Here is a 15165-nt window from a genome sequence, read left to right as displayed (position 1 = left end):
TGACCAAGTCTTATTTGAACAATTGAAAATGAGATTCTAGTTTAAATTAAAGCACAAAAGGTGTTATCCACTATTTCTAAGCACCATTTCGACTAGGGAAAAAGACAACTATTATTGTGTTTGATTTAGAAGCTAGTGTTTAGTTTCTAAATTAAAGAAAGCTTAGCCATCAAAGTAGTTCAATGAAAAATCTATGTTGATGTTTAATTCTACCATCTACCATCTCACTAAAGTCAAAAATACTTTACAAGTGTCATAATGAGTTGATGATCGAAAATATACAACGATTTGATTAAGTCTTGCTAAGAAATGATGATCAAATGAATGTTGCACACTGTCAACAAGTAATAATATAAACAGTATCATTCCAAGTATCATTTACCAAGAAATCATTTTGCCACCAAAAGCGTAACCAAATAAAAAGTAGTTGGAGGTTGGTTGATGTAATTTAAAAATACATAATAATAGAAAACATGAGATTCAATTTGAGTTTCAACCCTTAGGATAAGCAATGGTTCGCACTACCTTTTACATTATAAACTAGGTTAAACTTCTATTCAGTCTTGGTTTCAAGCACTCTTAAAAGTCTAATTAATCAAACCTATATGTTTATGGCTAATTATAACTTAGATAATTAACACATACACCATTAGTCCTATAGTGTGCATTATGTCTGAGGTCCTATGACATCCTATGTTTAGGCCCTTAGTCCCGCATTCCCTTGAGAAATTTGTATGTTTCCTTAAGTTTCTTAGGATTAAGATTTAACTAGTATGCTAATTTAAATGATCGGTTTAAATTTAACAAGATATTTCATAAAATCAACAATGAAAATAACATAAAGAAGTGGGTGCATGTCATTCAATATCTCAAATTATCTTAATCTTTTTAGGGCATCCACGAGGCTGAATCCCGTAAAGAATTTAATACATAATGAAAAGAATAAATTTTAATTTCATTCCTAAAGAATCCGTGAGTAAAATTTGAATAAATGTTGAATAAAGCAATTGAAAAATTAAAAGAGAAAAAAAACAACTTGGAAATTTGAGAAAATAGTGTTATTCAACCCTTTATTACAATTCTATCTCACAGGTGGATTTAGAGTGGTCGGTGCTCTCTGGCTCGCTTCAATTTTTTTTTTCTAAGGAAAATCTCGCTTCATAATTCTATCTCACATATGGATGTTGATATAAAGCCATAACTTCAGAGAAATTTTCATTTTTGAAATGTTAGACTGAATTGGATATGTGAATCTTCATTGAGGATTGAATTCCCTTGAATTGATGAGCACATAAAATGGTTGAATCGAAAAAATCTGGTTTGTTTACATTTAAGTTGAAAAAATCAAACCCAACAATATGGCCACTTTGAATTTCAACATGTGGAGCATTGTGGTCATATTGACGCCAAAAGGCAAAATTCTTACATTTAAGCAAGAGTTAATTAGTACTTAACAAAAATGACTCTTTTACCTCTAAAATCATTATATAAACATAAAATGATCTCACGTATGTGACATTCTCATTTTTACTTAATTAGACTAATTGAAAATTTATGTTAATAAATTTGTAATTCATTTTTATAAAAAATAACTTCACATTTAAGGAAAATATATACTAAAGTGGTGTCCGATGTAATTCAATTAACATAAAACTTGTACTATCAACTTTAAATAAGAGGTTTTGCTTCTCTCTCATCCTACGTATTGTCAAAAGATTGAAAAAAAAAAACACTTTACAAGTGATATTTCATCATATAGTTGAAAGTTAAGTCACTCTTAAACTCAATTGGAAAGAAGTTTAAACATAAGCATGCTTCATACTATGCATGTGAGCATACTCTATATCATACATGCGGCTGCATCTATATTTCTTTTGAAACCTAACACATAAACATCAATCCCAAACTTCATTAATAAAAAAGTACTTTACCTTAAACCTATTATTGTATAGTTACTAATGCAACTTCACATTTATGTTATTGTGTCACAGGTTGTTCCTCTTCCTTTCAGAAGAAAAAGAAAAAATATGGAGAAAAAAATTCATATCATCTCCACTTGTGATTCTATAATAACATTATTTTTAGAATATATTGTGTGAGCTTCGACAATAATATATCAACTAATGATGTGTCAAAATTTGAAAAAATAAATATATACAATATATTATATATATATATATATATATATATATATATATATATATTATATTATATTATATATATTATAACTTACCTCCATTGATTTCTATGTTTACCCTTTTCAAACAAGTTTTTTTTCTTTTCTAAATTTGTGTGAGGAGGGAATTGAACCTCTTACTTGTACAATCTCGAACATTCACTTATTTTCATAAATTTTGAACAAGATAACATATTTATTATATTATTTTTGTTTCATTATTCTTTCTAAGAAAATGATTCACTTCTATTCTTGATGTCTATCTATGAAAAAGTAAAAATATTTGTCACCACGTGGATTGTAGCCACGAAAATCAATAAAAGTGTAACGGTTTATCTTAAAAGTACTACCATCAAAATAATTCAATCATAATTGTTATGATTTTTCTTCGTTCAATCCGAGACTGACCATTGTTCTACTAAAAAAAACTGAGCGCACTGGCTTAAAACACTCACACAGTAGCCGATACATATTGCATAAACTCTGGGTCAATTTCAAGACCTGCCATTGTTTCCGGCGCCAAAACCACCTCCAAATCCACACTTCCATTCCCTTCCCGACCAGGAAATGCCGAGATCTTACCGTCAAACTTATTCGCACCGCCGCTTCGAACCGCCACCGGCTTGCCCCATCCAAAATCATTGTTGTACATCGGAAATCTCGGCGAGCTTCCCATCGTCATCGACGCGCCATCGGAGTTGCCGAGCGGAAACAATCGCGGCTCTTTCTCCCAATCGGCGATGCCACGACGCACCCTCGCGTCGTTGTGCGCCGCCACGTTCCGGTGGAGCAAAGCGCCGCACCAGCCTAAGTCTTTGGAAAGAAGCTCGCCGACCAAAGCGACGGTTGGGATGCTCTGTATTGCGTTTCCGAAGTAAAGCGACGGCATCGGCGGCTGCAGGCGGTGGCGGCAGTTCACGGCCATTCGAAACGTCGTCGTTTTCGTTGGGTTCAGTTTCCTTGCCCTCGTCACCGAACGCCATAACTGCGCACTGAGGGATTGGAAAGAGGAAATTTCCAATTTCCCATCTGAAACGTTGCCGTTCTGCTTTCCGTTAACGATTTTCCAACCGTCATTCGATTGCTTCCCGAAATTCTCGACGGCGTCGCAATTTCCGTTATCCATTCGTTTCCATGGGAAACTAACTCCATTCGCTCTGAATTTCAGCCTCAAAATTGCTTCTCTGCTAAAATGAAAAATTCTCTCCCGCAGCCGTGAATTTCCGGCGAATGTCTCCGTCGGACCACCGGGTGGAAATTTCAAGACTGCCGGCGAGTTAAACGCCGTGTCCCGGCTAAAATCCGGCGACCTAGAGATTTTCCCCTTTCCTAAATTAATCTCTGCAAATGTATTGAAAAAATGCCAGAACGAAGTGCCGTCGGCGACGGAGTGGTTGACGGTGCATCCAATGAAGACGCCATCGGCGAGCTCAGTGACTTGCACCGCGGCCAAAGGCTTATTATGGCCTAAATAACTCAAAGTCCGATCGAAGGCGAAGAATGCCCTGAAGCAAATCGGAACATCAAGAGGAGAAAGAAGTGAGTCGAGCGACAGGTGTTTGGCCTTAGCCTCGATGAAATTGACACCGGCGTCATTACAGACGAGGTAAATAGCGCCGTCGTGGTCGGTGGTGAGGCGGCCGGCGAGGGCAGGAAAGTGAGAGAGAGCGGCGGAGAGAGAGCGTTTGAGAGAGAAAATAAGGTCGGAGAAGGAGGAGGGAGGAGAGGTTAGAAGAACGCCTTTCTGTATGTAGTGACAAGAGAGCATGGGAAGGTCGGAGACAGAGAGCTTGAGTTTTTTAACGGCGGATTTCCGATCGGGGAAGACAGTGGAGTTTGAGAGAATGGCAGTGGATGAAGAAGGCATTGTGAAGTTGAAATTGAAATTGAAATTCAGATTTGGAGAATAATTTGGGAGTGAATTTGAATTTGGAGGTGGGAGTTTTTAGTGTTTATATAGAAGAAGTTTTGGTAGTTAGATTCATGCATTTTGCACACGAGGGTAAGTGGAAAATAGCGACGGGTTTCGAAGGGGGTGATGAATGAAGAACGTGATGACGTGGCATTGAAATTAAATAGAAAAAGGGAAAATATTTAGCTCATGTCTTCCAATTGTGTTTTAACTGCATTTCATTTTATCAGGACTTGGGTCCCCTCCTTGGTTCGTTGACCAAGTGAGGGCTCCGGGATGTGGATAGTATAGGCACATCTAGATAGAGTTTGATTGTTTAGAAGTCGTCAATTTCGAATCTCATTTTTCATTGAGAAACCTTGTTCGATTGCGCTCGGCTTTGGTCCCATCTTTTTCTCTCATGTGAGTCAGAAGCCAAAATTCCTTGGCTCTCCATTGCAAATAGAGCTTTAATTCTGCATGTTTATTTATTTGTAGTTATTTACGATTTTAACTTTAGGGTTTAAAGTAGTGTGCTATATAAACTCTCTAACTCTAGAAGTACCGTTTTGATGTAATTTCTAAAAATATTCTCTCAAATAATATTGTTCTCCCTTAATGAACCACGTATATCTGTGTGTCGATCTTCTCTATCTCTACATTCCTTTTTGTGTTCTTTAATTGTCGATTTCGTAACATATATATATATATATATATATATATATATTATTTAAGTTTAACATAAGGTGGAAGAATTCCAACCTCTAATGTTAAGGTTGATAACTCATTTTTTTGACAGACGAGTTAGAGGAATACTTGTGCATCTCATCATGTACTGATTAATCTTTGTGCATTCTTCCTTAATTAGTCATAATAAAATAATTTAAAAAAAGAAATAAGAAGTGTTTCAAAGAATTAAGTAAGATGTATAAAGATAGGTGTAGCCTAAGAAATACTTTGAGCTATGTTCACTTTGACAAATAATAGTATATATATATATTTATTGTATGATTGTGCGGTTATGATTATTGTGAACTACACAAATATAAATGGACTCGAAACAGAGGATATATTTTCTCTAGAAAAAAGGAAGGAAATTGAGAGAAAGTGTGTGTTGGATAAGGAGGACAGATGATGGCAGGGGATATATGTAGCAAAATACACAAATAGTGAAATAGACAATCCAACAATAATAATTTAAATGCCTCTCCCTTTTCTACATGTCATATGGTTTCAATGAATTTATCCAATACCATTGTCTAAAATATATCAATGTCAGTTTAGTCTCATTAAAGAAAAAAAAATTCATATTTTACCTGATCACTTAAAAAGTCATCAAGTCAAATTTTTACCTTCTCTGTTTTATTTCCTTTTCTAAGTACAGTAATTTGGAAATGCAGATTCAAATATTAGATTTCTTTCTTAAGACGGTAAATGAAAACTACCTTTTTGTTTATATCATGTTAAGCATGTTTCTTCTATCGTAATTTAATGGTCATGTTTATTGTAATCTTCATTTTTCTCTACTCCACTATAATATTCCATGACGAAGACAAAGTATAACGTGAAAAAAAATAAGATTGCGATAGATATGATCATCGGATTAAAGCTACGATAGAAGAGAAGTCTCTAACATGATATTATATAAAATACGTTAATGCGTTTTAATGTAAGTAGAAGGTTAGTTTTCATTTGTTGTTGGGGGATGGGTTATTAATCATTTAGGGGGTTGGGAATGGGTCATCTATACAAAAATCTAATGTAAATGACAATGTTAATAAATAATGTGTCATTCAAATTAAGATTCTTGTAAAAAAAATGTAGATATGACGATTTGATAAACATTGAGTACTAAAAAAGTCAATTGATTGATTTTGTAATAGTAATTGAATTTTTTAGGACTCTTTCGATAATTATTTTAGTTATTTATTTTTAATAAGTAAAAAGAAAATAAAAATCATGCATAATCTGTTACAAAATTAAAAAAAAAGGATAGAAAATTAGTTTCATGAGTGTGTTTTTGTTTTTGTTTTTGTTTTTTTCTCATTTAAAATAGAAAATAGGTTTGAGATACAAGAGAAATGTTACATAAGCAAAATAAATGTGGAGAGTAGGAAAGTAACGGTCTAGAGAGAGAGAAAATATTTGTTAGAGAGAGTAATGATTTGTGAAAGAATTAAATGATGGAGAGAGAAAATTTGAAGATTGTGAGATATATGTCAAAAGTAAAAATATAAGTAAGAGCAAATAAAGATGAATTCAAGAAAATATTAATTAGATGCCAAAACGATGTTGGGATAGACACTATATCTTTTGGATCAATTACTTCCCTTGAATGAATTTAATAGAATACTAATTAACTAGAAACAATAGTAATAATCAAGTAAGAATACAAGCAATTTTAATGTGGAAAATCTCCTTCAATGTAAGGAATAAAAAACCACATACTAAAGTAAAAATCTTTGCTATAATCAATAATGGGTTATAACAAGTTCTTCCTGGTTACAACTAGAAGCATACACAAAATATCACTACAAGAAAAAGGGACTCTCCTATGTCTAAAATGACTGTTGGGAGATACATCATCAGGAGAGATCTACGTAAGGGCAGTGTCAGGAGTGCTCAATAACTTTAGATGTTGTAAGTGACGCGTTAAGAGTTAGTAAGAACTCTCAATGCGTCAAAAGTAGGTGTCAGAAGATGGGAATGAAAGACCATTCTCCAAGAAGGAACTCTAGATGCCTCCCATGCCCATCGAGAGATGAAAGAACTCTCGATGAATTGTTTTATTTGTCAGAGTTGGTTAGGAACTCCTGACGGTTACGGTTAGTCCATCGGAAGTTCCTTCATAAAACTCCAAATAGTTTCAGATCTGCTAATTTCTTCCCTTCTTCTAACCCTAGCACACATCGAAGGTAGATGCAAAAAATCCCAAATCGAAGGTCTATTGTCCGTCAGTTTTTTCATCGTCTGTCATCTGCCAGCTGCTCCATCGTCCATCATCTGTCTCTCTTGGTGAATTAAACTTTAACTCTACACTTTTAATTGAAGGAATTGTCCGTCTCTCTTGGGTAGGTTGTAATTTGTTTAAATTTGAGTAATTTTATATTAGGTAAGAAGAATCGATTAATTTTATGTTAGCTTTTAGAAAGAAGAATTAACCATAATCTATTTATAATCTTATTTGTTCTTATTTGTTCTACTTCCCTTTCTTATTTGTTCATAGTCTATTTATAGTTGACCATATTCAAAAGTTGTAAACTTAAACTACCGTATCTTTCAAAAGTTGTAAAATTACCCTTGGCCTTTTATAAAAGTTTCAAAAGTAACATTAAAATATAAATACTTTAGAATTTCATATAAAAATTAAGGCATATTGGCAAAAGATAACTGTGCTTGTTGAGATGATTGTGGTAGGACATACTGGTTTAAATGAATATATATAGGGAGGATATATTGGCACTTGCAAAACTTTATGATAATGAATTGGTGGCTATTCTACAGTTATGATAGTCAAACAACTAGATCTGAATGTGATTTGGGGAGTTTTTGTATGTGTTTGTAGAGGTTTATGAAGTTTGAATGTTGTGTGGGGTGGGTTGAGATTAATATCTTTCTTTTGGAGTTCAACTTGTGGTTTTCGTGTGTTTGTAGAGGTTTAAAGTTGAGAACATGTAGCCTTGGACCCAAGAGAGACGGACCATTTTTCCATTTTACCATTTTGCCAACTTCTTTTAATGCATGATAGAGAGGTGAAGGAAAGGTGTCACATCAATAGTGGAAGGTTCGTTAAAAGAAATGCATAATGGAGGGTGAGGGAACTAAAAACCAATGTTAAATAGTCTCAATCGAAGATTAAGGAACTTGAAGAACGTTTAAAAACAAATGAGAGAGGATTGTGCAAGACAAATGGAAGAAGGAAAAAAATGATTGAAGATATGATACGATCACAGAGAAAAGGACCATTGAATTAGGTGTGATTACTTCATTATCTAATTGGCTAATACGTCCCTCTTAGATTATGAGTTTCTCTTTGGACTTTTTGGACATTACATTTTTTGTATTCACTCACTATGTCTTATAATTCTTCTTATATTTAATCTTGATATATATAATAATGTCCTCTAATTAATGTAATTATAGGTAAGCTACTGTTTTAGAGATGTTTGAGATATTGTTAGAGATGTCATCAAACTTTCTTCTATGTATTCATCAAGACATTTGTTTTGTACATCATCTTTGCCAACTTTTCTCTCTTTTGTGTAATAAAAAAATATTATCGAATTTATTTGTTTATTTATTTTATGTGAATGTGTTTTATTTACTTAATAATATTCTAAATATTAGGTTATTCATATAAAAAATTTTAAAAAATAACAAAAAACGAAAAAAAAAGGGTAAGAGTTTGATTTCCTGACGATGACGCTGAGAGTTCCATCATCTCCTGATGGCTGGTAAATTGTTGGGAGTATGATTTCAGGAAATTGGGTTTTCGAATCAAATTTTCGACGACAGAAAAATTGGGAGATCAAGGAACTCCCGATGGCAAATATACATCCTTCGGGAGTAGATAACTCTCGACGCAGTACACGAGGCGTTAATAACTACCCATGATATGTATAGGAGCGTTAGAAGATGATCTATCGATGGGTATATCCCTATCAAACTCTCGACAACTAAATAGTCATTAGGAGATGATCTCCCGACGCGTTTTCCACCATTTCCCGCTGAACTCAATCGTCGGGAAAGGGCTATTTTATTGTAGTGTAAATCTAAAGATTAATAATCTCGACAACAAACGACAACAATAATGAATAATAAATTTGAAAGATCTCACTATAAGAGGCCGTAAATAATTATCTACGATATTTGATTGTAGGTAGCTCCAAATAAAATCTCCACCGTCCAAATTGAAGATTTTTGTGTCATGAAAATGCTATCAAAGTTCCAGCTCAACCGGACAACGGATTGATCCCTAAACGATTGAGACTGCTAGGTTTTTAAGTTAAAACCCTAACTAACCCATTTTTGGCCTTAATATGGGCTTTACTTACTAAGTGAAATAATCCATCAAATCTCCTCGTATTTCACTTTATGAAGGAACTTGTCCTTCCTGCAACTGATGAATGATAAAACTCAAACTTTTCTCTTGGTAGATTCTTCATTAACATATCGAATGTATTATGAGCAGTATATATCTTCTCAAGCTCAAACGGTTTATTATTTAAAGCGTTTCTTATTCAGTGATATCTCACATCTATATGCTTTGTTTTAGAATGAAATGCAATATTCTTACCAAGATGAATCACTCTGATTATCGCAGAATATCACATATCTTTGTTGCTTGAAGTCAAGCTTCTGTATAAAGCGCTTGATCCACAACATCTCTTTACAAGCGTTTGTTGCTACAATATACTCTACTTCAGTTATAAAAAGTGTAATATGATAGAGTAAACTAACATGCAACGAAAGAAATCAGAATTATTAAGGACTCTAATTACACTTAATTTGAGTTTAAAACATGCATTGAATAAATATTTCAGAGAAAGGGTTTCAAGAACTACAACCTTTGATGAATCTTTTCAAACAGAGCTTCACTCCACGAATTGAGACTTCGAATTTGCAATGGACCACCACAAAGACCTTCTCTACTATTCTCAAGCTTGGAATGTGTGGTAGAATTACTGAATTGAAGCCAATAAAGTTGAGATGGATGAGGGTTTGGAGAGAAAAAATTTCTACAGAATTTCAACGACTAATTTACTTGCATGGCTCTGAAATTGAAGTCCAATACTTCAATTTATAAATGAAAACCATGCAACTCAGTTTACAAGAGTGATGCTTGAAATTGAAGTGAAGTGGCATGATGTGGAATTTGAGTGAGAAAATTCAATTTTAAATTTTCCCATTTTCTCTTTTTTTTTTTTATTTAAATCTAATTTAATTTTATAAAATCTGATTAATATTAAAACTTAATTTTGATTTTTCAAAAATAAAATTCTAAATTAAGTTTTATAATTTAAAATTTTCAATTAATCAAATTGTGAATTTTGAATATCAATCTCAAAATTAAATTAAATTGGAAAATTAATTAACTAATTTAATTAATTGAATTTAATATCGAATATTAAATATTATATTTTACCATATCAAATATTTAAATCATTATTTTTATATTTTTTTAACTTTCCAATTTCGTCAATTATATCTAATATAATTAACCAAACCCTAATTGAATTTGAACACTTTAAATTCAAAACCTTAATTTTAAATTTCAACATTTCAAATTCACTCAACTCACTAATCCAAGATAATTTTACAAGCTAGTAGTGGGACCTTATGAACCTATAGATCATGAGTTCCGACGATTTGAGATTAATTGGCTAAATTGTTTAGATCGAATTAATCAATATTCGTTAATTACTAAGACACACCACTATAATTCGATATTTGTACTTTCCTCACTGTAGATATATTTTTGTCCATTTTAACCATAATCAGTAAGTCGATCATTCGCAGGTCGTTCGTATTTATAGCTAGGTCAAAATTACTGTTTAACCCCTATAAATACATCTTGCTCCTTAAGCCCCCACTGATCCTCTATTGAACAATTTGGTTTATAGTCCAACTTATAGACCATATCCTTCTCGATCATGAGAGGGCAGGGCCCATTGTTCAAGACCAGGAATCAACACTTAAGAGAACAACCTATCTGTTAATCCCTAAGTTGGGTAGGAGTGGAATTCAATCTTGTTGAACTATGTCCCTAGTTATCTATCCGGTCTTATCTCCAAAATGGAAGGCTTATTGAGCAGTATTATTGGACTACTCTTACCTATGTAGATCAAAGGATAATCCCGAATAAACAGGAGTTCATAGTTAGCTCAGGATTAAGATCGAGTTACCTTAGGTCATTGAGTTTTGAGATAGTCAGTTTTAACACTAAATGGTCATTATAAAGAAAAGTGACTATTTCGAGGTCCGGTCTGATGCGAACTTATTGCATAAGATGCCCCCACTCACATGTCTTCACATTGAATGATCTTGGGATCACATCATTTGTATCAGTATACAAAATGGGCCGCATCCAATATATTACCAGGATAAGGTAGCCAATTTAATCCATATAATTATAGACCATTTTGACTATATAATAAAACTTGATCCTCTTTTATGTCACCACATAAAGTTAAAGTATTATAGGCACAGATTCGTTTATTGGATTTTTATAATAGAATGCAATATCAATAATAATTTATTGAATAAAATACCCAATAATACTCTTATTGATAAATAAAATATGTTAATATTTACGAACAGCGAGTTTTAGGACATTCCCAACATAATAAACTTCTGCAACCTTGAATGCCAAGACATTGCACCACCTACAAATGTGAACCAGTAACCAGAACTGGACTTTCGGTTGTCTAAATCTCCTGCTATATTTGAATCGGTGTAACCAGAATGTACTAATTTTCCACCTCAAAATATGAGCTTCAAACTAAAAGTGCCTCGCAAATATCTCATGATACATTTGACTATTTCCTAATGTTGTTTTCCTGTATTAGACATAAAACGACTAACAACACTAACAATGTAAGCAATATCATGTCTATTACATATCATGACATACATCAAGTTCTCATGCTAAAACATATAGGTAGGATGCACCAAGATAAATGTAGTTTAAGAGACACCAAGTATTTTTCATTGAGTTATATTCACTTTAGTACATATTATATATATTATATAATTGTATCGTTAAATATATTTTTATTGTGTGATTGGAGTGAACAACGTAAATATAAATAGATTCAAAATATAGGTATATATTTTTTCTAGAAAAAAGGAAGAAAATTGAGAGAAAGTGTGTGTTGGATAAGGACAGATGGATGGCAGGGCATACATGAAGCAAAATACACAAATAGTGAAATAGACAATCCAACGTTAATAATGTAAATGCCTCTCCCTTTTCTACATGTCATATGGCTTTAATGAATTGATCCAATATCATTGTGTCTAAAATATATCAATGTTAGCATAGTCTTTAAGATATTTTTACTTTCATTAAAAAAAAAAAAAAAAAAGAAACAGATATTTTACCTGATCACTTAAATAATTATCAAGTCAAATTTCTACCTTCTGTATTTTTCTTTTCTTTTCTAAGTACAACATTTGAAAATGCAGATTCAAACATATTATTATTATGATTATTTTGTTAAGACTGTATGGTTTTATGCTAGTGGAATATTATGTTCATGTTGACATTATTTGTGAACTCTTTTTTTTAATGCATAGGTAAATGAGATTTTATTTATTTTTTTAATTTTAAAGATGACTAATTCTCAATTTCCTAAATGATTAGTGATTCACTTTCCAAAAACAAATGATTTAAAACTAACTTTTTACTTATACGAAAGCTCACTAACACGTTTTACATATTATCGCATTAGGCATGTCTCTTCTATTATAGTCTGATAGTCATGTCTATTGCAATATTCATTTTTCTCTACTCCACTACAATATTCCATGGTGAAAACAAAGTATAGCGTGAAAAAAATGAAGCTTACAATAGACACGGCCATCGGGTTAAGACTACGATGGAAAAAGACATCCCTAATGCGGTACTATATAAAATGCATTAGTGCACTTTGACATAAGTAAAAAGTTAGTTTTCATTTATTATTGGGGTATAGGTCATTAATCATTTAGGGGGATGGAGATGGGTCATCCATACAAAAATTTCAATGTATATGAATTATCAGTAAACAATGTGTCAATCAAATTAAGATCCTTATAAATTTGCATTATTCCCTCGACACGTGAGGAAAAAGTTGCGTTCAAGATTGGACTAAGAAAAGGGCTCTGACGATTGAATAATGAAAATCACGAGACAAATATACTATGTTACAATCCTTACTATACTAAAAAAGTTATATCATATCTGTCTCTTTATTTTCCATGCTTGTCGTCATCAATACTTAAACCACAAATCACATTTTTAGGGTTAGATTACAAATTTGATATCTACGTTTGAAGAAAGTAAGAGTTCAATCCCTATGATTTATAATTAGAATTCAAATCTGTATGGTTTGATAAAACTTTCATTAATAGTCTTTAGAATAGGGACTATTTATGAGGACTTTATCAAGCCATGGAGACTATTTATAAGATTCCATCAAATTATATGGACTAAATTCTAACTTTTAAACTTATATCTATTGTAATTTTCTATCCACTATAATGACCAAATTTGTAATTTAATTTAGTATAAAAATAAAAATTAGAGCCAATGGAATTTACAAATGTATGCACTTTTGAAAAATAGAAGAGTTTGGTTCCATGACCATAAAGATTTTAAGCTTAAGGCTATATGGGTTTGATGGATGGATAACTCAAAATTGGGAGAGAGAATAAAATTTACCCAACCTTTTGAAATTGAGATTTTACTCTTTGTTGACATCATATTTGAATAAAATTATAAAAACAAACCTCATGCATGTAAAATGGTCTTTCGCTTTTGATCTCTCACTCTTCTTTTGCCTCGCTCTCCTCACTCTTTCAACTTCGTCTTTCTCTCAATTTCCTTTCCTTCGCTCTTCGAGCGACATATGGATGCCCAACGACAACAACTCTACAACGTTCCGACGAAAAAAGGAACAAAAACTATTTTAAAGTGTGAGATTGAATCTTTTAATCAATTATCTCATACTTTATACACCTAAACAAACCTTAATTAGAAACTAACCTTATGGAGAACTTTTTTCTAACAAACTAAAAAAAGCAAACAAACAAACTTATAAAGAATTTTGCGATCTATGAAAGGAGATATCATTAAGGAAAATATCAACTATGATTATAAGCTTATCTAATTGTATCAATTGTAAGCCTAGATTTTTATTTCATCAAATTGCATCTCAAAATTTGATAACTACTTTACTCTTAATTTCAAACTTCAAGTCTTACAATTGTAATCCTAATATGTTTTTCACATGAAATATTGTTATAATGAAGTGTAAAACATATCTATGACATTAAATTTTAGAGAAAAATGACGTTATTGTTAAATTATTGGTTGAAATTTATGAATTTTGACAAAGTTATTTAGTTAATTTACTTATTATTGATTAAACTTATTTTTTGCATAAATTTATTTTATTAAAATTAATGAGTATATGAAGATTTTTACATTTATTTCAACCAAAATTAGTAGATGAATTAGTGAAAATTCAACCGGTGATAAACAATTGCAATGTTAAATATTAGGGGACGAATTAGTTTTCAAAATTGAAAGGTTAGATTTAAAATTGTCAAAACCTAACTCCTCTAGAGTCACATGCAAATTGGTGCTTAGAGGAGAGATATATTCAAACTTGTAATATTTTCATCGAGATTACATTTATTATTCCATTTTTTAAAGGACATAAAAGCTTAGACCATAAATTCGATTAAAAAATTTTTCTAGTGCTACAATAGTTTGGAAAATTTTCCATACTACCTCCATTCGTTACTTGCCACAAACGAAATTTTTTAAGATTTATATGATATCGACTAAATAAATGAATATGCCATTTGATGACCTATCAAATTATAAACGAAAATAGTAGATACTACCATAGTACTAAAATTTTTCCTGTTCGATTCTATGCATGTTAGCAACATCATCAATGTTTGATAATTTCCATTAAGAGAGAATACATACACACATATATATAGAGAAATTGTAATGGGTAGCAAAAAATATAAGGATATTTACAAATATAGCAATGATTTTCTAAAATTGCAAATATAGCAAAAAAATTAAACCCGATTTGCATTTTTTATTTTTACGATTTTATCCTCATATGTATATCAGCAGGTATATCTAATATACTTCATATTTTGGTATAACAGTTAACTGACATACATTATATTCGGTATACAAATCAATTAATGTACTTTATTTAAAAAATATCATTTATACAACTGATATATCATGATTTTAATCGTGTTATAGTTGACCTTATTTGTCCGATTATGATAAATATTTTTTTTCATATTGATATAGAATTATTATCATTTGATTAATTTAATTTTGATGTTGATGGGATATGTTAAA

The 15165-nt window shown here is 31.7% G+C and overlaps 1 protein-coding gene across 1 annotated transcript; it reads right to left on the bottom strand.

Moving 5' to 3' along the window:
• Nucleotides 1-2458: 2458 nt before the first annotated feature.
• Nucleotides 2459-4113, bottom strand: LOC120072575 (BAHD acyltransferase DCR-like). Its single transcript, XM_039024967.1, has one exon. The coding sequence runs from the start codon at nt 4041-4043 to the stop codon at nt 2628-2630; it is 1416 nt and encodes a 471-aa protein (XP_038880895.1). The 5' UTR covers nt 4044-4113; the 3' UTR covers nt 2459-2627.
• Between the last annotated feature and the right edge of the window lie 11052 nt (nt 4114-15165).

This window comes from Benincasa hispida, chromosome 3 (assembly GCF_009727055.1).
Source record: "Benincasa hispida cultivar B227 chromosome 3, ASM972705v1, whole genome shotgun sequence".
Taxonomy (NCBI): Eukaryota; Viridiplantae; Streptophyta; class Magnoliopsida; order Cucurbitales; family Cucurbitaceae; genus Benincasa; species Benincasa hispida.
The sequence above is the reverse complement of the archived record's forward strand: the minus strand, read 5'-3'. Positions and strand labels throughout refer to the sequence as shown.

What these genes read in the sequence shown, in the direction of transcription:
- LOC120072575 (XM_039024967.1), bottom strand. Translation starts at nt 4,043, where the DNA reads ATGCCTTCTTCATCCACTGCCATTCTCTCAAACTCCACTGTCTTCCCC.